A 23,684-nucleotide genomic window follows, 5' to 3' on the forward strand; every position below is an offset into this window, starting at 1 on the left:
TGGACTGTGGATGCTCCACAGAGGAAAAGTGTTGATTTATCTTTAAATTCTGCAAAAATTCCTTGAAATTATGGTCAGTGAACTGCCGACCATTGTCAGTTATGATGTGACCTGGTATACCAAATCTACAAATTATGCTTTTCCAAACAAAGCTTATCATCTGGGATGATGTGATTTTTGCCAAAGGTTGTGCTTCAATCCATTTGAAAAAATAATCTATTGCAACTACCAAATATTTCACCTGTCTTGGGGCAGTAGGGAATGACCCAAGAATATCGGTTTCCCATCTATTGAATGGCCAGCTTACCACTGAATGATGAAGATGCTCAGCAGGCATATTAATGATCGGCGAGTGCTTCTGACAATTGTCGCAGCTTCTGACTTTGTGCTTGCTATCCTCCCATATTGTCGGCCAATAAAAACCTGCTCGGAGTACTTTCTGTGCTAGGCTCCGAGCTCCAGAGTGTATTCCACAAATGCCCTCATCGGCCTCGGATAAAACAAGGTCGGCTTCTGACTTGTCCAAACATTTTAACAAAGGTCGAGAATAACCTCGCCTATACAGAGTATTATTTAACAAGGTGAAAAAGGAGGCTTGTCGCCTGAACTTGTTCTTATCTTCAATTTCCTCCGGAATGGAACCATAATGGAGGTATTGAATATAAGACTGCTGCCAACTGTCTTTATTAACTATGTTTAAAATGTTAAATACATCAATGCTTGGCTTATCTAAAGTTGACTGTAAAAGTGTGGCAGTGTGTGCTTGTGTTGTCGCCAGTTTTGATAAAACATCGGCCCTGTGGTTTTGCTCTCTAGGTATATGAATAACCTCAATTTTGAAAAAGTCATTTAGTAATTGCTGGAAAATGTCTAGGTATTTCAATAAAATCTGGTCTTTTGTTTGAAAACTGTGATTCACTTGTTGAACGACTAACAATGAATCGCAGTAAACTTTTAAATCATCAACGTGTAAATCGGTAGCTAACCTGAGCCTAGCTATGAGGGTTTCATACTCAGCTTGGTTATTGCTGGCCTTGAATGAGAATCTGAGAGAATGCTCGAGAACTATGCCATCCGAGCTTTCGAGTAATATTCCTGCACCAGCGCCCTGAGGGTTTGAAGCACTGTCTACAAATAAGGTCCAGGATTGACCCCCATCATCAGAATTTGAGTCTGTAAGCTCGGCCACAAAGTTCGCCAAACATTGTGACCTAACAGATCCTCTAGGTTGGTATTGAATGTCGAATTTTGATAGCTCAATGGACCACTTGATTAGCCGCCCTGCTAACTCAGGCTTAGAAAGTATTTGCCGGAGTGGGTGTGCTGTTCAGACAATGATTGTGTGACTAAAAATAAGGTCGGAGTCGTCTTACGGAGAAAACTAATGCTAGGACGAGCTTCTCAAGCATTGGGTAACGTAGTTCGGCATTTTGTAGTGACTTGCTCACGAAATAGATCGGCTGCTGATCCTTGTTGTTTTCTGTAATAATAACAGAACTAATGGTCATATCAGTTACAGATAAATATAAATATAATGGGTCGCCGAGCTTTGGTTTTTGCAAAACAGGTGGTTTGGAAAAAAACAGTTTCAAGCTCAGAAACGCTTCTTCACACTCTTCATTCCAAGAAAAGTGTTTTGCATTTTTCTTTAAACATTGAAAAAAGTTAAAGGATTTGGCTACTAAGCACGGCAAGAATCTTGACAATGCAGCTAATCGGCCTGTCAATCGCTGAACTTCTTTTATCGTCTTCGGACTGTGCATGTCAAGAATCGCTTGACACTTTTCTGGATTAGCTTCTATACCTCGGCTTGTCAAGATAAACCCGAGGAATTTCCCTCCCCAAACACCAAAGGCACACTTTTCGGGGTTTAGCCTCATGTTATATTTTCTGATTTGTGTAAAAATTTCATCAAGGTCCTCTATGTGGGGATGGCCGATCTTTGTTTTGATGACCATGTCGTCAACATATACCTCAATATTTCTGCCTATTTGCCGCTCAAAGACCTTATTCATTAGTCTTTGGTATGTTGCACCTGCATTCTTTAAACCAAAAGGCATAAAATTATAGCAGTAATTACCATATTCAGTTATAAAAGCTGTTTTTTCTTGGTCTGATGGATGCATAAGGATCTGGTTATAGCCAGAATATGCATCCATGAAACTCAAAGTACCATAAGCACAGGAATTATCTACTAAAGTGTCTATGCAGGGTAGAGGATAAGCATCTTTAGGACATGCTTTATTTAAATCAGTAAAGTCGACGCACATGCGCCATTTACCATTATTCTTTTTTACCATAACAACATTGGCCAACCACGTTGTGAACCTGATCTCTCGGATGAACTGCGCTTCGATGAGTTTGTTGACCTCTATCATGGAGGCCAATCGCTTCTTAGCTCCGAGGTTTCGTTTTTTCTGAGAAACTGGTCGGGCTGTTGGACTGACAGCTAATTTGTGTGTAATTACTGACGGACTGATCCCTGGCATATCCCCCGAAGTCCAAGCAAATAAGTCGGCATTCTGACACAAGAAATTAATCAGCCTCTCCTGGACTTCGTTATCAATTGATGTTCCGATAAAGGTGATCTTTGTCAGATCCTCATTTGGCATGGGGTGTTCTTGAAAGTCGGCCCTTGGGTCTAGCTCTGCTAGGATTGGTTGCTCTGATTGTATTGAGTTGACACGAGCTTCGGGGTTCCTTTTGATGGGCTTCAGACTTATGTTGTAGCAATGCCGAGCTTCGTGTAGATCACTGTGAATGGTTGTGACGATATTGTCGAGATATTGGATGTCTTGTGTTTTAGACAATGGTTGTTCACCGAGTGTGGTTTGTGACCACACAGATCCCAGCACAGGAACTCGCTCCCCTGAAAAGCCGACCAAATCTCCTGAGTATGGCTGTAAAATGTTAGTGCTTAGTTTCATTTTTTGAAATGTGGTAAAGAAAAGGACATCAGCGCTACTCCCTGGATCAAGTAGGACTTTTCAGACTATTAGGTCTCCCAATTGGATGGAAATAACCACAGGATCATCGTAGTTGGTGTGGCTGCAATTAAAGTCGGCTGGTCGGAAGGTCATCTCGGGGATATCCTGAATTGGTTGAGAATTATGGGCAGTATCCTCGACTGCTAACATAGCTTTGTATGTCCGCTTTCTAGCTGAGCTTGTATGTCCACCGCCAGCATAACCTCCCGAAAAGCAATTGATTACCCCCCTAGGATGAGTTGGAGCTTTATCTTTTTCCTTTGACGATGGACCTGCTGTAGGTTGTTCGGAGCTGGAGGTTGTTCTCTTCTGCATATGTGCTGTGATGAATTTGTCAAGGTGGCCTTGTCGTGCCAACCGCTCCAGTAGATCCTTAGCAATGACACATTCGTCGGTTATGTAGCCGTGTTTCTGATGAAAGGTGCAGTATTTGGATTTGTCAATGTTTTTTGGTTTGGGATAACTTCCTGCCTTTTCGGGGGGGGGGGTTTGATCAGCTTGGAATTCAATATTTCCTTAATTATGCCGTCCCTTTTAGTGTTGAACTGGTTATAGGATTCATAGCGAGGAACTGGTTTGAAACTCTTCGTGTTATCGCGAGGTTTTTCATCATCTTTAGTGGCCAACTTATCTGCCTTTCGCGCTTGGCAGAGCTCTTCAATGTCTATCTGTCCCTTGGCTTTCTTGCGGAACTCGGCCAAGGTTTTTGGTTTAGTGACGGCAATGGTCTCCTGGAATTTACCTGGGCGGAGGCCACTTTTAATGGCATGAAGATGGACCTCGGGATGGAGATCGGGAATTTTCATGGCCACCTTCGTGAAGCGAGTAATATAATCTTTCAGACTTTCTTGTGGTCCTTGCTTAATGGTTGTTAGGTAGTCAGAATCGTGGAGGTATATTGCGGATGCTGCAAAATGGTCTTCAAATTGCTTAGCCAACTCCTAGAAACGTGATATAGAATCTGCAGGCAAAGAGCAAAACCAGTCAAGTGCAGGACCATCTAAAAAAGACGGGAAACATCGACATAGAATGGGATCAGATGCACCGTTGACAATCATAATAGATCGAAATTTTTTAACATGTTGCTTCGGGTCGCCCAATCCGTCATATGGGGTTAGAGTCGTCGGAAGGGTGAATTGTCTGGGGAGTTGAAAGTTCATTATGTCAGCTGTGAATGGCCCTGCAGAATTATCGAGCTTTTCTTCCTCATCATCAGGTTGGACTCCTTCACTCTGATGGTTCCCGTCATTGTTGCTCCGTGGTGTCTCAGAGACATGAGTTGGTAGTGATTGACGCTCGTCGTTCCCATGTTGCTCGTGATCATCATTATTGTGTTCCAGGTGAGCTTGAACTAGCTGCGTGATTTGGTTTTGCATTCTCTGATTTTTCTCCGCCATCCGCTGGTTTGCTTGTTGAAGCTCGGTCACCATCCGTAAAAGCTCGGATGGGATAGGGGGAGGAACATCAGCCATGAGAAAGTATAAGGAATTTGGGGCTTACAACAAATGGTATCTTAAATTGCGGGCCCACGGTGGGCGCCAATGTTCTTGCCTACTTTTGCCGAGATATAGATCGTTTTTCTGAGAAGGTTGGCAGACTTCCGAGGTATAACAAGGACTACGTCGACGATGGAAGAACCGAGGAGGTGGGTACCTGCAAAGGCACTCCGACGCTCAAGTCAGTAGAGGAATATATGTGTATAAGTTTTTCTTGGAAAGATTGCTTACCTTTTTTCGTTCCTGCTTCTCTCCTTATATCTGTTTGGATGAAGTTGATCGTTATGCCTGAGTTGTAACGTCTGGGAAGAAAATTAACTCCATGTCCGACGTTATTAGATGAAAATAAATGCTGATTATTGTAAATACTCGGTTATAATCGTGGATACGTTACCGAGCTATAACTCATAACCGACTTTACTGGTCATATCAGCCTGTTATTATATTTATAAACTACCACCTAAAACATATGACTTTCGACTCTGGGATTTTAAACAACACTTGTGTCTCTCGTTTAATTTAACCACAACTAACCCTTCCGTGGCTGTTAGAATATCGTTTTCTTATCTTCTCATTACCATTTTCAAAACTGACAAAACCTGAGCTTATTATTAGATATTCCTGCTAGCTACTTGTGGTGTCATTTTTCACTGTCACTTTTTGTTAGTTGGACAAAAATTAATATTCGGTAGGGTTATCAAATAGGTCAATCGGATTCGTTTAAAGAGGAGTAATAGGAGATTAGTAGATTTTGTGATTTGTAATTATTAATTAATTATTAATAGTATTTTTAATGATGTGAGATTTTATTATTTAATGGTAAAAAATTATTTATTTTTTTTATTAGTTAAATACTTATCAAATTTTAATAAAAGTATTGATTCCTAAACTTTCTCTTGTTTAAATCTGTTTTATAGATTAAATAGATAGGTTTATTTAAGTTTATTTGTTTATGAACTATAATTTTTTAATAAGAATCGTTCATGACCAATTTGATATGTTAAATAAATTGGTCTATTTATTATTTTATTTTAGTTTTTAAAAAATATTTTGACAAAAATATTTTTTTAAATAAAAATCTTAAACAAGCAATATTTTTTTTTAAAGTTGATGGATTGAGTTTTTGGATTCCATAAAAAAAATTAGCCAAAAGTACTAATTTATTTTAAGAAAAGTATACAAAAATTCAAATGAGTCGCTTATTTAATTTGTAGATTGATCTGTTTAACTCATTATTTTTTTTTATTGATGAATTCAATCCGTTTAATTTAAAATTTAAATGAACTTAATTTTAGAAACAACAAATCTATCAGTTTAAATGAATAAATGAACCAGTCTAAAAAATATTTAGACAAATCTATCAATTTTTACGACCCTAATATTTGGTCAATTTTAGTGAATGAAAAAAATCACAACATATAGTTATGGTGTAAACTTTTAATTTTGTATAATTACTTATTTTAATACGGTGACTAATTTATACGTATTAGTAATTTGGTACGGTAAAAAAATAAAATAAAAAACGTCGGTGAATTATATTTTTTAGTCATCAATTTTATTTTAAATACTTGATCAATATGTGTATTATACCAACACTAGAAAAATGTTAAGGTGCCAACAATATCTTTTTTAATCAATATTAATTAATATTTGAATAATATTTTATTTTATATTATTAGAATTTAATATTTAAAGTTTAAATTTAAAATTTATTAATTATTTAAATTTAGAATATTAACTAAATATTAAACAAAAATAATAAATTTTGTGAATTATATAATATTTTTATCTAATATTTTATATGTTATTTTTGTATATATATATATATATATATATAGTCATTTCATTAATATATTTTAATTTAAGAAACAAAAGTTAAATTATCATGTACGATGGTGTAACAAAGGAAAGCGTTTTATTAGATAGATAACGATTTTTGTAAACAATATAAATAATAGATTTTACGATTGATTTAATAGAGTAAAAAAATACTCCATTCCTCAAATTACCTCATAAATCTTTATACTAGAATAATTATATGCACACCTAATGAATTGAACATCTAATTATTGTTTATTATGTATAAGTAAATCGAATCAAAAGAAATAACCATCCAATTAAAAATAATGAATATAATCATATGCCTACCTATTAAATTTTGACATATTCATTATATTATGAAAAAGTATAGGTAACCAACAACATTTTTAAACAATGTTTGAACAATGTGAATTAATAGGGTTAAAAGAGTAAATTAATCTTAAATTTAATTAGTAGCATTAAATTAGAATGTAGTGTATTTTTATTTGATTGGTGGTTGTTCATGTTATTTAAAATAGTCATTGTTTACCTAATACTCCCATTAAGAGAAAATTCACTCTCTTCTCGAAGATGATAAAATAACACTTTATTTTTCTCTATTTTATAAATATACATTATTCTCCCTTTTAATTTTTAAAATTTTTTTTAATTTATTTAAAATTTTTTGTGTTAACTAATATTAACTTTATTCATTTTTTAAGAAAAAATAAATTATCTTTTGAAAAAATACTCATTAACAAAAATTTTATTTTTTATTATTAAATTTTACTTATCAAAATATCCTTTAATAAATTATTTTTTTATTAATTAAATTATATTTTTATTAAAATTCTTTTAAAAAAATTAATAATTAAATTATTTTTTTCTAAGACACCTAATACCCTTTAATAATTTTTTAATTATTAAATTGTGATTTTACCAAAATTTTTGTTAACAATTATTTTTATATTTTACTGTTAATTTTTTATATTAATATATATTATTTTAACATTAAATAAAAAAATCTTACTACCGTTAATATATATAATAATTAATATATATTGATATTGAAAAATAATCTTACCAAAATTTTTTATTTAATGTTAAAATAATATATATAGATATCAAAAAATCAATAGTAAAATATAAAAAATTGTTAACGAAAATTTTGGTAAAATTATAATTTAATAATTAAAAAATTATTGAAGAATATTTTAGAAAAAAATAATATAATTATTAAAATTTTTAAAAATACAATTTAATCAATAAAAAAATATTTTATTAAAGAATATTTTGGTAAGCAAAATTTAATGATAAAATATAAAATTTTTGTTAATAGATATTTTTTTAAAAAATAATTTATTTTTTCTTAAAAAATGGATAAAGTTAATATTAGTTAACATAAAAACTTTAAAATGGATTCAAGAGGAGGTTTTTTAAAAGTTAGAAGAGAAAGGAATATACATTTATAAAATAGAGGAGAGAAGAGTGTTATTTTAGCTAGCAGGAGAGGAGAGTGGAATTTTCTCTAATACTAATTAATTGGAAGATTATGTAGTGGATGGATCATGGATGTATGCATTTTATTATTTACCTCTTGTTCTGTTAAAGCTTGTAAAAATTGGTAGGTAGGAGGCTAGGAGCACATAATTATGTTGGTCTGATTGTGAAATGAACGTAACACTTCCGCATATGGATATCCAGGACTCAGGAACAATCTCAAATGACTCAAAAGAACCTAATGAATTAAATAATATATTACATTACTAAACTGAAAACACAGTCTGATTTATAAATTTAATTATGTATCTGGGCAGTAGGAAACTTGTTATCCCAGCTGAGAACACCATAGTTGGGGCTTCCACGAAATGCACCGGCATGTTTGGCAATGCCTGGTGTAGTGGCAAACTTCAGGTACGACGAGTTGCCGGTTGCATAGTACATCCATGCCCCTCCCCAAATAAACTCATCCCAATAACTTGTCTAGTTGTACAGCCTCTCAGCCTTCGAACCAGCTGCACTGTATCTCCCTCTCCCATCCCTCGAAAACTTGAACAATGTTATGGCCCCATGAACGAGTTTCTCCGCATAGCTTTTGTCGTCCTTGAACACAATGGAGGCCGCCGCTAAGGCCGCAGCCATCTCTGCTGCAAGATCCGAGCACCCTTGATGGCATTCCGTCACAGCTCGCGGATAATCGATGTCCTTCGGACCCATCCAACAGTGTTGCTCATTCGGAGTATTATTACTATTTTCCCCGCAGATCCAACCTAACTATATAAATAATTAATTAAGTAACCATGTATTAAATTAAAAATAACAGAGATATTATCAGAAGCTAAAAATTCAAGTGCAGTCAATCCACGTGGAGTGAATAGTTCAAAAACGTTAAATGATTTAACTAAATTTTCATATCTAACGACTCTCAATTATCAATTTTATATTAAGTTAACTGAGTTTTAACTTTTTCAGAATTACTTGTGAAACAAGAGTGTCGATGGTGTCAGCTGTATTGTTGAAGGTCTTGAGAAGGTAGTCAGTGCCCCATTTGATGATGTCCTTGACATGGGAAAGCTCCTCAGCAGCTTCGTATTTGGCGCTGTATTCAATGACGCTCCATGAGAGCATGGTCATGGCAAATGATTGAGGGAAGTGCAACTTTGTGGCATCTCCGCCTTATAGTACCCACCCACCAGATTCTTTATGGTGCCAGATACACCGGGTCCCTTTCCGTCTTCAACACACGAGTCACCCCTCCACGATACATTGTTATGCTTTGGGAGTTTTTCAGCTGAATCAATAAATCACCACACAAAAAATCTCAATTTTAAGAATCTTCTACGTCCTAATCGTATCAATTTAAGTAGTTTGGATATATAATTCCTAAGTTATGTATATGAGTAATTCTCCACGTTCAAAGCAATTTAACATCCAAGTTCATTAAGTGATTTGAGTTACGCGTCTTTTTTTCATTTTCTCCCCTTGAGCTTCTTCTTTTTCTTCTTCTTGTTTCAAATTCACTTCTTTTTCATCTTTTTCACTTTGAATGCTACGTCTTCTTCTCCTCCTTCTTCTTCCAAACCATAATTTACTCTTCGGAATCCGGTGTGTGAAAGCGCGGGTGTTCCTTCCTGCCTACCTTCTCCGTTGATTTCCATAGGGCGACCTATTTCAAGGACACAATTTATTGGATCGGAAGCAAAACAACACTGTTTTTTGATCTGAAGGAAGAATGCATGAAGGATGACATGCCTCCATTGCCGCCGGAACCTTGTCATTATGGATACAATCTTGCGCCTACATGCGGTTACATGAATTTGGCTGGATTTGAATCTGGTGAGTTCTCTGTATGCGTCTTTCGGTTGAAGGAAGATTATTCTTCACCAAGGTAGGTTCACATGCACAGCATTAATCTTCGATCTTTAACAAACTGCTTTTGATAGAATTAGATGCCCTTATACTTATAGAAGCGACGACTTATTCTCTGTAAGGTACGGATATATTTACAGTATAATACATCTCAATGAAGATAATGAGGATGACATGGGTTTGTTGATACACCTATCGGATAAAGTTGTTGTTTTGCGGTTAAAGGATAGAACTTATTACTGTGTGTGGGACGTACCAATGGACAGATGGTATAAAATAATTTTAAGAGTTTAATTTAATTGCTATGAGCTAAATATGTTATCCAATAGTAAGTTTATATGTCCACTCAGTAAGTTAATCTCCTCTAATTCACATCAAATGCCGTTGTCAGTGGTCATTCAATATGAACGAAGATGAAGCTCATGCAATTCATTCTCCTTTTGATCCTATTCAAAACGCCACAAACAAAGTCAAATCTTTCGGATAGAAGAATGAAGCTCAATATTCTAGCCTTAACGCCACAGAAACCTCATTACCCATAACTAATGAGATTATATGTCACATAATTGTCCATTATATAAATTCGAATTCAATGATAATACAATTCGCTTGAGTAACTTCGGCATAATTATTCAGAATGATAATGGTTGTGTGATGTGCAACAAGGAAGTTGAATCTGTTCAACACTTGTTTGTTACGTGTGAGTTTGCTTGGCAGGTTTGGTGTGTGTGGATCGCTCATGTGGGTCGGGCATGGTACATCCCGGAGTCCATAAGAGAACATTTTGAGAACTGGAGGATGATGCCTATTTGAAAAGACGAGTGTAAAACATGGTTAATGGGGTTCTTCTCAGTTATATGGAATATCTGGCTGTGTAGAAATGAATTCATTTTCTAGATAAGACAACGGTCGTGGTGGAATACATTGCTAGATCGTTTTGTAGTTCGAAGGAATGGTGTGAAAATAATTCATGTTGTTGATGGATATGTCGGAGATGACATAGGAGTTGCTTCGTATCTTTTATTGTTGTATGCTCTAGCGAGTGTGTTGAGCGTGTTTGTCTTTCAAAAAAAATTAGTGTATAAATAGTATTTTTTTAAATCTATATGTGATCAATCTTGTTACGATGATACATAATAAAGTAGAGTTAATACTTAAAATGATCTCTAAAATTTGACTCCTGACTCGATTTAGCTCTTAAATTTTCAATTGACTCTAATTGTATCCTGAAATTTTGACTCGTGCCTCAATATGGCCCTTCCGTTGTTTTCCGTCACCGAAAAGCTGACCTGACACATTTAGCTGATACCTGACACTTTAACGATTAGATGATGTGGTCAAATTCTTTAGAACATCAATTTAACCCCTCACAATTTGAATATAAAACCTAGCCGCTCCAATCCTCCCAAATCGTAGTAGTTTCTTCAAGAGTTGTAAAGGACGTTGGGGAGCTGCAACCAAGGCTCAAGTAGTTCTAGTAGAGTTCGTTCGCATGGTGGTTGGGTGAAGAACACACAGATACAGGTGGGAAGGTTCTGCATTGGTGTGGTTGTGGGTTACGACCTGTTCTTTGATGGTCTAGGACGGATTCTAATCCATAGAGACTATTTTATGGATGCCCTAACTATAATGTGAGTTGGTTGAATTGTTGTAACTTGATTTTGTGTCTTATTTCTCAAATTCTTCTTGATTTTGTAGTTGTTCTTCCTCTCAATATTTATCTGAGTTTTTGGTGTTGTAGACTGCCGATAAGAGATGGTGTGACTTTTTTTAAATGGACAGATGTTGAAGAACAAGAAGTCACAATGTATTTATTTTTTACTAATATAGTGTATTTATTTGTCTAATAAAATGAAGAATAACTAACTTAAAAAAATGAATAAGTAACGACAGATAAATAAAAAAGATTTTATATGAGATAGTTAATATAAATTTACCAATTATACTACATGTACACTAAAATTTTTTGTTTGAAAGAAAAACTCAACACAAAAAGTGGAGCACAGAGGACAAAAACACAAGTAAAACAAACAAATCTAATAAAGGAGAGACAAACAAAACAAGCGAAGAAAAAGAATAGCCCCTAGTCATCCCCGGCATAGCCATCAATAACAAAAGGAATCTGCACCTAGCCACTCCTTGAAATTTAGAAAACACATGTTAATTATCTCTCAGCCCTTCTGCCTTTATTCTAAATTTTTTTTTTGTTTCTTTCCAACCATATGTTCTAAATAATCACACTAAAGCACACTATCCATCTCTTGCGTTCCTCCTTCCTGTTTGATAACTCAGTCCAACTTAGGAAATGCTCCTTTAATGTACCTGAACAAGACCATTGTCTACTAACATATGATATCCAAGCACACTATACCTACCAAGAAAAATTATAGCAAAAAAATAAGTGGTCACTATTTTCAACACCTTCGTTACATAAAACACAAAATTTATCTTGTTGGTTAATAATCCTAAACCGACTCAGTCGCTCCTTTGTATTGATCCTGCCAGTCAAAACAAACTAGATGCACAACTCTACTCTTGGAGGCACTAACCCTTTCCATATAGTCCTAGTGAAGCTGTAGCTTTTTACATCCTCCGGAACCAATTTCGCTTGCAACACCTGCGCAAATGAGTTAGTTAAAAAATACCTTGTTTATTATATTTTCACACCACTCTATCCTCTCTACCATATGCAAGTTTGACCAGTCTTAAGGTATCGTGCATCTGGTTCACTAGATCCAACTCCCGCTGGAACAGATCTCACCTCCATTGGAAGTTTCAAATCCACTCAAACTCATCCCAAAACCCACAATCCCATATCACTTATCCTTTTTTATTTGAAACCGAGAAAAGTCTTGGAAAACGATATTTTAAAGAGCTTCCAATAAACCAGACATCCTCCCAGAATCTAGTTCTTCTCCCATCGCTGACCTCCATAGACAATCCAGTAATCAATTTCTGTCCAACTTGTTGATTTGTGAATTGTAATTGACAAATATCATTCCACAGACCCCCTACCAGGTAGTTCCTGGGTGAACACAAGCTCATTTGGATTCAGGTTATTACACACCTTCTTCCACAGTGGACATTCCTTCTTAGAAAAGCGCCATCACCACTTAAACAGAAGAGTTGTGTTGTCAATCATATCATCCCCAACTCCCAACCCGCCTAACCTTTTAGGAGGCTGCACCACTTTTCACTTAACCAAAGCCATATCATCCCTCCCATCCTACGTACTCCACAGAAATCTTCTCTGCAAAGAAATCAGTTTCTCTGCTACACCTTTTGGCATCTTATATAAGCTAAAATAATAAATTGGAAGGCTATTCAACACAGATTTGAGAAGCACCAACTTACCGACTTTATTGAGAGCGTTGGCTTTTAAGAGACTAAGATTTTCCTCCACTTTGTCTATTATTTCCTTCCAAGTCTTAACCAACCTCAGATTTGCTCCTAGCGAGATAACCAAATATTTGACTGGAAGAGTGGATTCCTTACAACCCAGCACACTACACATATGTTGTACCTGATGCGTGAGCATCTTATCTATCTTTTCCTTGTGAATTTGTACTTGAATTGCTAAGTTTAATCAAAATTTAAATATCTTTTGGCCACCATGGATGCTACTTTAAGTTGTGCATAATTCTATTTATTTCAGGTAGCATTCGGAGGGATTTGACGGAGTTCTGTAGCAGAAAAGGAAGAAAGCGAATGATGTTGTCAATCCTGACCTCCTTGCACTCAAACGGGATTATCTTGAGCTATAGAGGTCCAATTAACATGATTTCAAGGCATTAGAAAGCTAACTTTCAGGGCTTTCCAACGATATATAATAGTGCATATTTCGCCTCCAGCAACCTCTGCATCCTCCATGTTGAGCGTGAATTTGAGAACTCCCAAGGAAGCATACGCTGCCTTCTCCACACTGAACTTGGGAAAAGCCAAGTTCAGTGTGGATTCAAAGGAACACGCTAAAGACGCCACTGCCTCCTCCACGCTAAACTTGGAAATTTTCAAGTTCAGCGTGGATCCTGATAATACCAGTGGTCCCCAATCTCTAAGTTAAGCGTGGATCCTGATAATACCAGTGGTCCCAATCTTATTCCAAAGGCTGCACGCATAATTTAATTAATTTTGATTAAATTTGTATTTTATTTTAAAATAGGAAAAGATATTATTTTAGTTTTAGAAAATAGATTTTTAAATTAATTAGGATTAGATATAAAAGGGAAAAGAAACTTCTCTTCTCTTGGATTATTCCACCTCATTCCAATTTACAGTTTAAGAGAATCCTAATTTCCACTCTGAACTATGAGCAACTAAACCTCCACCGTTAAGGTTAGGAGCTATGTCTATTATATAGATTTATTCTATTATTTTTCTAGTTTAATTCATGTACTGATTTATAATTCAAGAGTTGTTTTCGTTCGTTATCTTATGAATTTGGGTAGAACGGAAGTATGACCCTCTTTTTAATTGAGTTTTTGTATAACTTGGAAAAGCTCTTTACTTGAACAACAGCTTGAAAACAATTTCTCTTAAATTCTAATTATCTGGATTTAACGGGATACGTGACATATAATCCTCTTATATTTGGATAATTAGGATTTTTGTGGCATAATAACTAGAATTAAACTTCACCCTCTAATTGGAATTAATTGACCAAGGAATTGGCAGTTGATGAGAATTAGAAGAGTCTAAAAAAGGTCCAAGGAATTAGGGTTAGTCACATATAGTTTGCCATGAATTAAATGTTGCATGATTAAAATAGTTAGTACAAAAAGTCAATCTGAAAAATAGATAACTCTGAAACCTTAACTGTTTCTCCATATATTATTCTCAACTTATTTACTGCCTGTCTTCTGATATTCTGAATTTACTGTTTAATACTTTTGAACTCTCAAACATCATTTTCTGCTTGCCTAACTAAGTAAATCACTTAACCATTGTTGCTTAGTCTATCAATCCTCGTGGGATCGACCCTCATTCACTTGAGGTACTACTTGGTACGACCTGGTGTACTTGCCGGTTAGTTTGTGGTTATAAATTCCGCACCAGTACCCATTGCTCGTCACAGTTAATAAAAATCAAGCTAGATTTATCAAAATTAGTGCTTAAACCCGACATCAGCTCAAAGCAGCAAATCAGCCTCCTGTAGTTTTTCATTGTCTCTTCTTCGAGTGGGCAGAACAAAATAGTATCATGCAAACTGAAGATGCGACAATTCAATATGATCTCTCCCAACCAACAACAAAAATATGCGACCATTTCTAATAACCTCTCCAATCATTTTATATAGGATATCAACAATATATATACATTAAAATTAATTATGAATATAAAATAATAACTAATTTTAGTGTATAAATAATATTTTTTTAAATCTATATGTGAACAATCTTGTTACGATGATACATAATAAATTACAATAAAATCATTTGATATATATATAAAACCAACACACCCAGTGAGATAATAGATAATGTTTGATGGTGGTTGTTGTTTCAGCAAAGGATATAGTTATTAACCTTAGCTTTCATGTAAGTATTGGTATTCTCTTTTGAAATTGGTTCGTTGGTTCTAGCTAAATATTTTTAGAAGTTTCTTGATAACAACAAGGGTCTTAAATCTTAATATTGATTTTTTTTCCAATAAAAAACTAAATTATATTTAGAGATTATAGTTAATAGACTTTATATTAAATATTAATACTTTTTTAGAATATATATACATGAAAAGGATTTAGATGGTATGATTTGCACGTAAAATTGAAGCATTAGTTTTTAGATTATAGATTTAGTTTGTAAATTTATTTTTTCATTGAAATATTTCTTTTATTTACTTTGAAAACTATTTTCTAATTATTATAAAGTTATTCTTTTATTAATAAATTAGGATATATAATTAAGAGGCAGAGCTAATACTTTAAGTTTTAGAGTGTAAATTTAATTTGTAAATAGCTTTTATTCTTTATGATTTGTAAAATATGTTTTCTATTAAAGAAACTATAATATTGCTTTTATTTGTTTTAACAACATTTTTATAAATTATAATCAATTTTTTATAACTTTATTACGTGTAATGTGTGCACTTTAACATGTCCGTGCAATTCAACTAGCAACAGAATAGAACAGAATATTATTAATTCACTTCAAATTAAAAAATAAAAACAGCATCTGCCATTTCTGGTCTCCAGAGGCATCTTCAAGCGTCGCTTCACTTTCTCTCTCTTCGATCCGACTCACTCAACCGACACCCCCATTCGTCCATTGTCATCGCCTAAACATCTCTGCGAATGTCCGATCGTGTCGTGCGTTATTTTTTGCGTTGCTCATCTGTGTGCCAACCATACACCAAGTTCGTCTTTATTGTTGTAGCTCACCACCACCATTGACAACAACGACAACCACCTCGACGCCAACGCATTGTTCGAAGCCATGTCCACTCCGTTCTCGCCTCTCACGGCTTTGACTGCAAGATTTCATGGCGGTTCTCGCTTTTTCCTTCCCTTCTTCCTCTGGCATCTTTGCCATGAGCCTCACAACGCCGCACGATATGGATGTACATGCTAGACGTGCTGTGAGAAGGTATGCAGCAGAAGTTTTATATACGCACGTGGATATTTATTTTTCATGTAAATGAAATATATTTTTTTAATATAAATGGGATGTTTATTCTTCATGTAAATGAAATGTTTGTTCTTCATACAAAAGTCGAGGGATTAGAAGGAAGTATAATTAGAATTAAAAGGGAGGGGGATAGTTAAAATTTCCAATAATAGAGTTAAAAGAATTTTTTTAACTTGATTTAGGGTGGTTTTTTTAATCCTCTGTAGCCTACAAATCAGCTCATTGTTTATGTTATTCATATTTTTTATTGTCTAGCGAAACCTATATAAATAATACTAATTGACATAATTTGATTCTAATTATACCCTAATAATATCTCATTAATTCAAAATTTAATTCTTAAAATTAAAATGAATTTTTCTTTTTTTACTTTACGTTGTAAAAAAAATGTTCTTTCCTATCTTTTCTCAAATTCAAAAGTTATCTTGCTTAGCTCCCTATCCTAATTGAAAGTGAGATATATATAAACAGTAACACACTCGTGAAAGATTGAAAGCAAAGTGAAGAACAACCATGAGTGACAACAAAGAGTTAATCTCTTCTTTAGCTGAATCAATTGAAGGAAATGATTACTTACTCACTCAAATCCTTATTCGTGTGCCTCTCAGAGATATCATAACCTTTAAATGTGTCTCCAAGCGGTGGCTCTCTCTCATCTCCGATCCTTTCCTCAGCCGCAGCCACGCCACCGTAAAACAAAGAGTTTCCAGTTTGTTCTTAGATCTCGCCCCAAACACTGGATCGTATCAGGAAGTGAAATTCTTCTACTTAGACAAGAAAATCTACCGCTCATCCTTTTCATCATTCTTCCCCAAAAACCCCGATCTACGTTCTTCACTGATAACACAATCTTGCAACGGCTTGATGCTGCTCGAATCGAAAGACCCCGTGTTTATCTATAACCCTACCACCGAAGACAAGAAAACCTTGCCGGCTTGCCCTCTTGCTTTCCATCGTTTGATCCATTAAATTTGCATTGCTCTCTAGCTTTTGATCCCATGCGTTTTCTCGGTTATAAGGTTATCTGCATTTTTTGATGGCGTGAATTCAAAGAATGAATGCTTCCAAACCATGATTTACTCTTCGGAATCTGGTGTGTAGAAGCGCGGGTGTTCCTTCCCGCCTACCTTCCCCGTTGATTTCCAAAGGGCGACCTATTTCAAGGACTCAATTTATTGGATCGGAAGCAAAACGACACTGCGTTTTGATCTGAAGGAAGAGTGCATGAAGGATGACATGCCTCCGTTGCCGCCAGAACCTTGCCATTATGGATACGTTCTTGCGCTTGCATGCGGTTACATGAATTTGGCTGGATTTGAATCTATTGAGTCTTCTGTATGCGTCTTTCGGTTGAAGGAAGATTATTCTTCACCAAGGTGGGTTCACATGCACAGCATTGATCTTCGATCTTAAATTTTTCAATCTGCTTTTGATAGAATTGGATGCCCTTATACTTATAGAAGCGACGACTTGTTCTCTGAAAGGTACGGATACGTTTACAGTATAATACATCTCATTGAAGATAATGAGGATGACATGGGTTTGTTGATACACCAACCAAACAAAGTTGTTGTTCTACCAGTCTCCAGAGGAATCCTCAAGTGTGGCTTTACTTTCTCTCTCTTCGATCTGACTCTACCCAGCTGACACCAACATTCGTCCGTTTACGTCGCCTAAACATCTCAGTGAATGTCCGATCATGCCGTGCGTTGTTTTTTGCGCTGCCCGTCTACGTGCCGACCGTACACCAAGCCCGTCTTTATTGTTGTAGCTCACCACCACCGTTGACAACAATGGCAACCACCTTGACGCCAATGCAGTGTTCAAAGCCATGTCCACTTCGTTCTCGCCTCTCACGGCTTCGACCGCAAGATTTCATGGCGGTTCTCGCTTTTTCCTTCTCTTCTTCCTCTGTCATCTTCGCCATGAACTTCACAACGCTGCACGATATGGATGTAAAAGGCTACGTCTACAGCAACATGCTGGACGTGCTGCGAGAAGGTATGCAGCAGAAGTTTTATATACGCACGTGGATGTTTATTTTTCATGTAAATGAGATATTTATTTTTAATATAAATGGGATGTTTATTCTTCATGTAAATGAAATGTTTGTTCTTCGTACAACATTCGACGAATTAGAAGGAAGTATAATTAGAATTAAAAGGGAGGGGGATAGTTAAAATTTCCAATAGTAGAGTTAAAAGAATTTTTTTAACTTGATTTGGGGTGGTTTTTTTTTAATCCTCTGTAGCCTACAAATAAGCTCATTGTTTATGTTGCTCAAATTTTTTATTGTCAAGTGAAACCCATATAAATAATACTAATTGACATAAATTGATTCTAATTATACCCTAATAATATCTCATTAATTCAAAATTTAATTTTTAAAAATAAAATGAATTTTTCTTTTTTTATTTTACGTTGTTAAAAAAAAACGTTCTTCCCTATCGTTTCTCAAATTCAAAAGTTATCTTGCTTAGCTCCCTATCCTAATTGAAAGTGAGATATATATAAACAGTAACACACTCGTGAAAGATTGAAAGCAAAAGTGAAAAACAACCATGAGTGACAACAAAGAGTTAATCTCTTCTCTAGCGGAAACAATTGAAGGAAACAATTACCTACTCACTCAAATCCTTATTCGTGTGCCTCTCAGAGATATCATGACCTTCAAATGTGTCTCCAAGCGGTGGCTCTCTCTCATCTCCGATCCTTTTTCTGCCGCTGCCATGCCACCGTAAAACAAAGAGTTTCCGGTTTGTTCTTAGATCTTGCCCCCAACACTGGATCATATCAGGAAGTGAAATTCTTCTACTTAGACCAGAAAACCTACCGCTCATCCTTTTCATCATTCTTCCCCAAAAATCCCGATCTACGTTCTTCACTGATAACACAATCTTGCAACGGCTTGATGCTGCTAGAATCGGAAGACGCCGTGTTTATCTATAACCCTACTACCGAAGACAATAAAACCTTGCCCTCTTGCTTTCCATCGTTTGATCCATTAAATTTGCATTACTCTCTAGCTTTTGATCCCATGCGTTTTCTCGGTTATAAGGTTATCTGCATTTTTTATGGCATGAATTCAAAGAATGAATGCTTCCAAACCAAGATTTACTCTTCAGAATCCAATGTGTGGAAGCGCGGGTGTTCCTTCCCACCTACCTTCCCCATTGATTTCCATAAGGTGACCTATTTCAAGGACTAAATTTATTGGATTGGAAGAAAAATGACACTGTATTTTGATCTGAAGGAAGAGTGCATGAAGGATGACATGCCTTCGTTGCCACCGGAACCTTGTCATTATGGATACGTTCTTGTGCTTGCACGCGGTTACATGAATTTGGCTGGATTTGAATCTGGTGAGTTCTCTGTATGCGTCTTTCGGTTGAAGGAAGATTATTCTTCACCAAGGTGGGTTCACATGCACAGCATTGATCTTCGATCTTTAACTTTTCAAACTGCTTTTGATAAAATTGGATGCCCTTATACTTATAAAATCGAAGACTTGTTCTCTGCAAGGTACGAATACATTTACAGTATAATACATCTCATTGAAGATAATGAGGATGACATGGGTTTGTTGATACACCTACCGGACAAAGTTGTAATTCCACTGGTCTCTAGAGGCATCCTCAAGTGTGGCTTCACTTTCTCTCTCTTCAATCTGACTCCACCCAGCTGACACCTCTATTCATCCGTTGACGTCGTCTAAACATCTACGTGTATGTCCAATTGTGCCGTGCGTTATTTTTTTCGCTGCCCATCTGCGTGCTGACCGTACACCAAGCCCGTCTTTAATGTTGCAGCTCACCACTAGCATTGACAACAACGACAACCACCTCGAAGCCAACGCATTGTTCAAAGCCATGTCCACTCCGTTCTCGCCTCTCACGGCTTCGACCGCAAGATTTCATGGCAGTTCTCATTTTTTCCTTCCCTTCTTCCTCTGCCATCTTCGCCATGAACCTCACAACGCCGCACGATATGGATGTAAAAGGCTACGTCTACAGCAACATGCTGGACGTGCTACGAGAAGGTATGCAGCAGAAGTTTTATATACGCATGTGGATGTTTATTTTTCATGTAAATGAGATATTTATTTTTAATATAAGTAGCATGTTTGTTCTTCATGTAAATGAAATGTTTGTTCTTCATACAACAGTTGAGGTATTAGAAGGAAGTATAATTAGAATTAAAAGGGAGGGATTGTTAAAATTTCCAATAGTAGCGTTAAAAGATTTTTTTTAACTTGATTTGGGTTGGATTTTTTTTAATCCTCTGTGGCCTACAGATCAGCTCATTGTTTATGTTGTTCAAATTTTTTATTCTCTAGCGAAACCCATATAAATAATACTAATTAACATAAATTGATTCTAATTATACCCTAATAATATCTCATTAATTCAAAATTTAATTTTTAAAATTAAAATGAATTTTTCTTTTTTTACTTTATGTTGTTAAAAAAAAACGTTCTTCCCTATCTTTTCTCAAATTCAAAAGTTATCTTTCTCAAATTCAAAAGTTATCTTGATTAGCTCCCTATCCTAATTGAAAGTGAGTTATATATAAACAGTAACACACTCGTGAAAGATTGAGAGCAAAGTGAAGAACAACCATGAGTGACAACAAAGAGTTAATCTCTTCTTTAGTGGAAACAATTGAAGGTAACCATTACTTACTCATTAAATTTGCATTACTCTCTAGCTTTTGATCCCATGAGTTTTCTCGGTTACAAGGTTATCTGCATTTTTGATGGCATGAATTCAAAGAATAAATGCTTCCAAACCATGACTTACTCTTCGGAATCCGGTGTGTGGAAGTGTGGGTGTTCCTTCCGACCTACCTTCCCCGTTGATTTCCATAGGTCGACCTATTTCAAGGACTTAATTTATTGGATCGTAAGCAAAACTATCCTGCGTTTTGATCTGAAGGAAGAGTACATGAAGGATGACACGCTTCCATTTCCGCCGGAACCTTGTCATTATGGATACGTTCTTGTGCCTGCATGCGGTTACATGAATTTGGTTGGATTTGAATCTGGTGAGTTCTCTGTATGCAACTTTCGGTTAAAGGAAGATTATTCTTCACCAAGATGGGTTCACATGCACAGCATTGATCTTCGACCTTTAATTTTTCAAACTGCTTTTGATAGAATTGGATGCCCTTATACTTATAGAAGCGACGATTTGTTCTGTGTAAGGTATGGATACGTTTACAGTATAATAAATCTCATTGAAGATAATGAGGATGACATGGGTTTGTTGATACACCTATCGGACAAAGTTGTTGTTCTACCGGTCTTCAGAGGCATCCTCAAGTGTGGCTTCACTTTCTCTCTCTTCGATCTGACTCCACCTAGCTGACACCCCCATTCATTCGTTGACGTTGCCTAAACATCTACGCATATGTCCAATCGTGCCGTGCGTTTTTTTTTCTGCTGTCCATCTGCGTGCCAACCGTACACCAAGCCCATCTTTAGTGTTGCAGCTCACCACCACCGTTGACAACAACGACAACCACCTCGACGCCAATGCATTGTTCAAAGCCATGTCTACTCCGTTCTCGCCTCTCACGGCTTCGACCACAAGATTTCATGGCGGTTCTCGCTTTTTCCTTCCCTTCTTCCTCTGCCATCTTCGCCTTGAACCTCACAACGCCGCACGATATGGATGCAAAAGGCTACATCTACAACAACATGCAGGACGTGTTGCGAGAAGGTATGCAGCAGAAGTTTTATATCCGCACGTGGATGTTTATTTTTCATGTAAATGAGATATTTATTTTTAATATAAATGGGATGTTTATTCTTCGTGTAAATGAAATGTTTGTTCTTCATACAACAGTCGAGGAATTAGAAGGAAGTATACTTAGAATTAAGAGGGAGGGGGATAGTTAAAATTTCCAATAGCAGAGTTAAAAGTATTTTTTTTAACTTAATTTGGGGTGATTTTTTTTTAATCCTCTGTAGCCTACAGATCAGCTCATTGTTTATATTGTTCAAATTTTTTATTGTCTAGCGAAACCCATATAAATAATACTAATTGACATAAATTGATTCTAATTATACCCTAATAATATCTCATTAATTCAAAATTTAATTTTTAAAATTAAAACAAATTTTTCTTTTTTTATTTTACGTTGTTAAAAAAAACGTTCTTCCCATTCTTTTCACAAATTCAAAAGTAATCTTGCTTAGCTCCCTATCCTAATTGAAAGTGAGATATATATTAACAGTAACACACTCGTGAAAGATTGAAAGCAAAGTGAAGAACAACCATGAGTGACAACAAAGAGTTAATATCTTATTTAGTGAAAACAATTGAAGGAAATGATTACTTACTCACTCAAATCCTTATTCGTGTGCCTCTCAAAGATATTATAACCTTCAAATGTGTCTCTAAGCGGTGGTTCTCTCTCATCACCAATCATTTCTTCAGCCGCTGCCTCGCCACCGTAAAACAAAGAGTTTCCGGTTTGTTCTTAGATCTCACCCCAGTCACTAGATCGTATCAGGAAATGAAATTCTTTTACTTAACAAGAAAACCTACCGCTCATCCTTTCATCATTCTTTTCCAAAAACCCCGATCTACGTTCTTCACTGATAACACAATCTTGTAACGGCTTGATGCTGCTCGAATCGGAAGACGCCGTGTTTATCTATAACCCTACCATCGAAGACAAGAAAACCTTGCCCTCTTGCTTTCCATTGTTTGATCCATTAAATTTGCATTACTCTCTAGCTTTTGATCCCATGCGTTTTCTCGGTTACAAGGTTATCTGCATTTTTGATGGCGTGAATTCAAAGAATCAATCCTTCCAAACCATCATTTACTCTTCGGAATCCGGTGTGTGGAAGCGCGGATGTTCCTTCTTGCCTACATTCCTTGTTGATTTCCGTAGGGCGACCTATTTCAAGGACTCAATTTATTGGATCGGAAGTAAAACGACACTACGTTTTGATCTGAAGGAAGAGTGCATGAAGGATGACATGCCTTCGTTGTCACCGGAACCTTGTCATTATGGATACATTCTTGCGCCTGCATGCGATTACATGAATTTGGCTGGATTTGAATCTGGTGAGTTCTCTGTATGCGTCTTTTGGTTGAAGGAAGATTTTTCTTCACCAAAGTGGGTTCACAAGCATAACATTGATCTTCGATCTTTAATTTTTCAAACTGATTTTGTAGAATTGGATGCCCTTATACTTATAGAAGTGACGACTTGTTCTCTGTAAGGTACGAATACCATTACAGTATAATACATCTCATTGAGGATAATGAGGATGACATGGGTTTGTTGATACACCTAATGGACAAAGTAGTTGTTTTACCGGTCTCCAGAGGCATCCTCAAGTGTGGCTTCACTTTTTCTCTCTTTGGTCTGACTCCACCCAGTTGACACCC

General features: G+C 35.9%; 2 protein-coding genes across 2 annotated transcripts in view; both read right to left on the bottom strand.

Moving 5' to 3' along the window:
• Window positions 1–2,987: 2,987 nt before the first annotated feature.
• On the bottom strand, window positions 2,988–4,459 carry LOC148578570 (uncharacterized). The gene is made up of 3 exons (XM_088503098.1): window positions 4,067–4,459; window positions 3,452–3,928; window positions 2,988–3,398 (listed from the first exon to the last, which is right to left on the bottom strand). Exons 1-3 carry the CDS (start codon window positions 4,457–4,459, stop codon window positions 2,988–2,990), a joined length of 1,281 nt encoding a protein of 426 aa, XP_088359224.1.
• Window positions 4,460–4,500: 41 nt separating this feature from the next.
• The window catches only part of LOC107619611 (endoglucanase 25), a 65,636-nt gene continuing 46,452 nt past the window's right edge, over window positions 4,501–23,684 (bottom strand). Inside the window, 6 exon segments of the mRNA XM_016321914.3 lie at window positions 4,501–4,640; window positions 7,878–7,917; window positions 7,920–8,023; window positions 8,095–8,557; window positions 8,762–8,961; window positions 8,964–9,074. Of these exon segments, the coding sequence (XP_016177400.2) occupies window positions 4,501–4,640; window positions 7,878–7,917; window positions 7,920–8,023; window positions 8,095–8,557; window positions 8,762–8,961; window positions 8,964–9,074 (1,058 nt within the window).

This window comes from Arachis ipaensis, chromosome B1 (genome assembly GCF_059453495.1).
Source record: "Arachis ipaensis isolate K30076 ecotype BB chromosome B1, ASM5945349v1, whole genome shotgun sequence".
In the NCBI taxonomy this organism is placed as follows: Eukaryota; Viridiplantae; Streptophyta; class Magnoliopsida; order Fabales; family Fabaceae; genus Arachis; species Arachis ipaensis.

What these genes read in the sequence shown, in the direction of transcription:
- LOC148578570 (XM_088503098.1), bottom strand. Translation starts at nt 4,459, where the DNA reads ATGGCTGATGTTCCTCCCCCTATCCCATCCGAGCTTTTACGGATGGTG. An exon ending in TGGGCGACCCGAAGCAACAT is followed by an intron (nt 3,929 to 4,066) that starts GTTAAAAAATTT and finishes TCACGTTTCTAG; the next exon opens with GAGTTGGCTAAGCAATTTGA. An exon ending in CCCCCCCGAAAAGGCAGGAA is followed by an intron (nt 3,399 to 3,451) that starts GTTATCCCAAAC and finishes ACCTTTCATCAG; the next exon opens with AAACACGGCTACATAACCGA.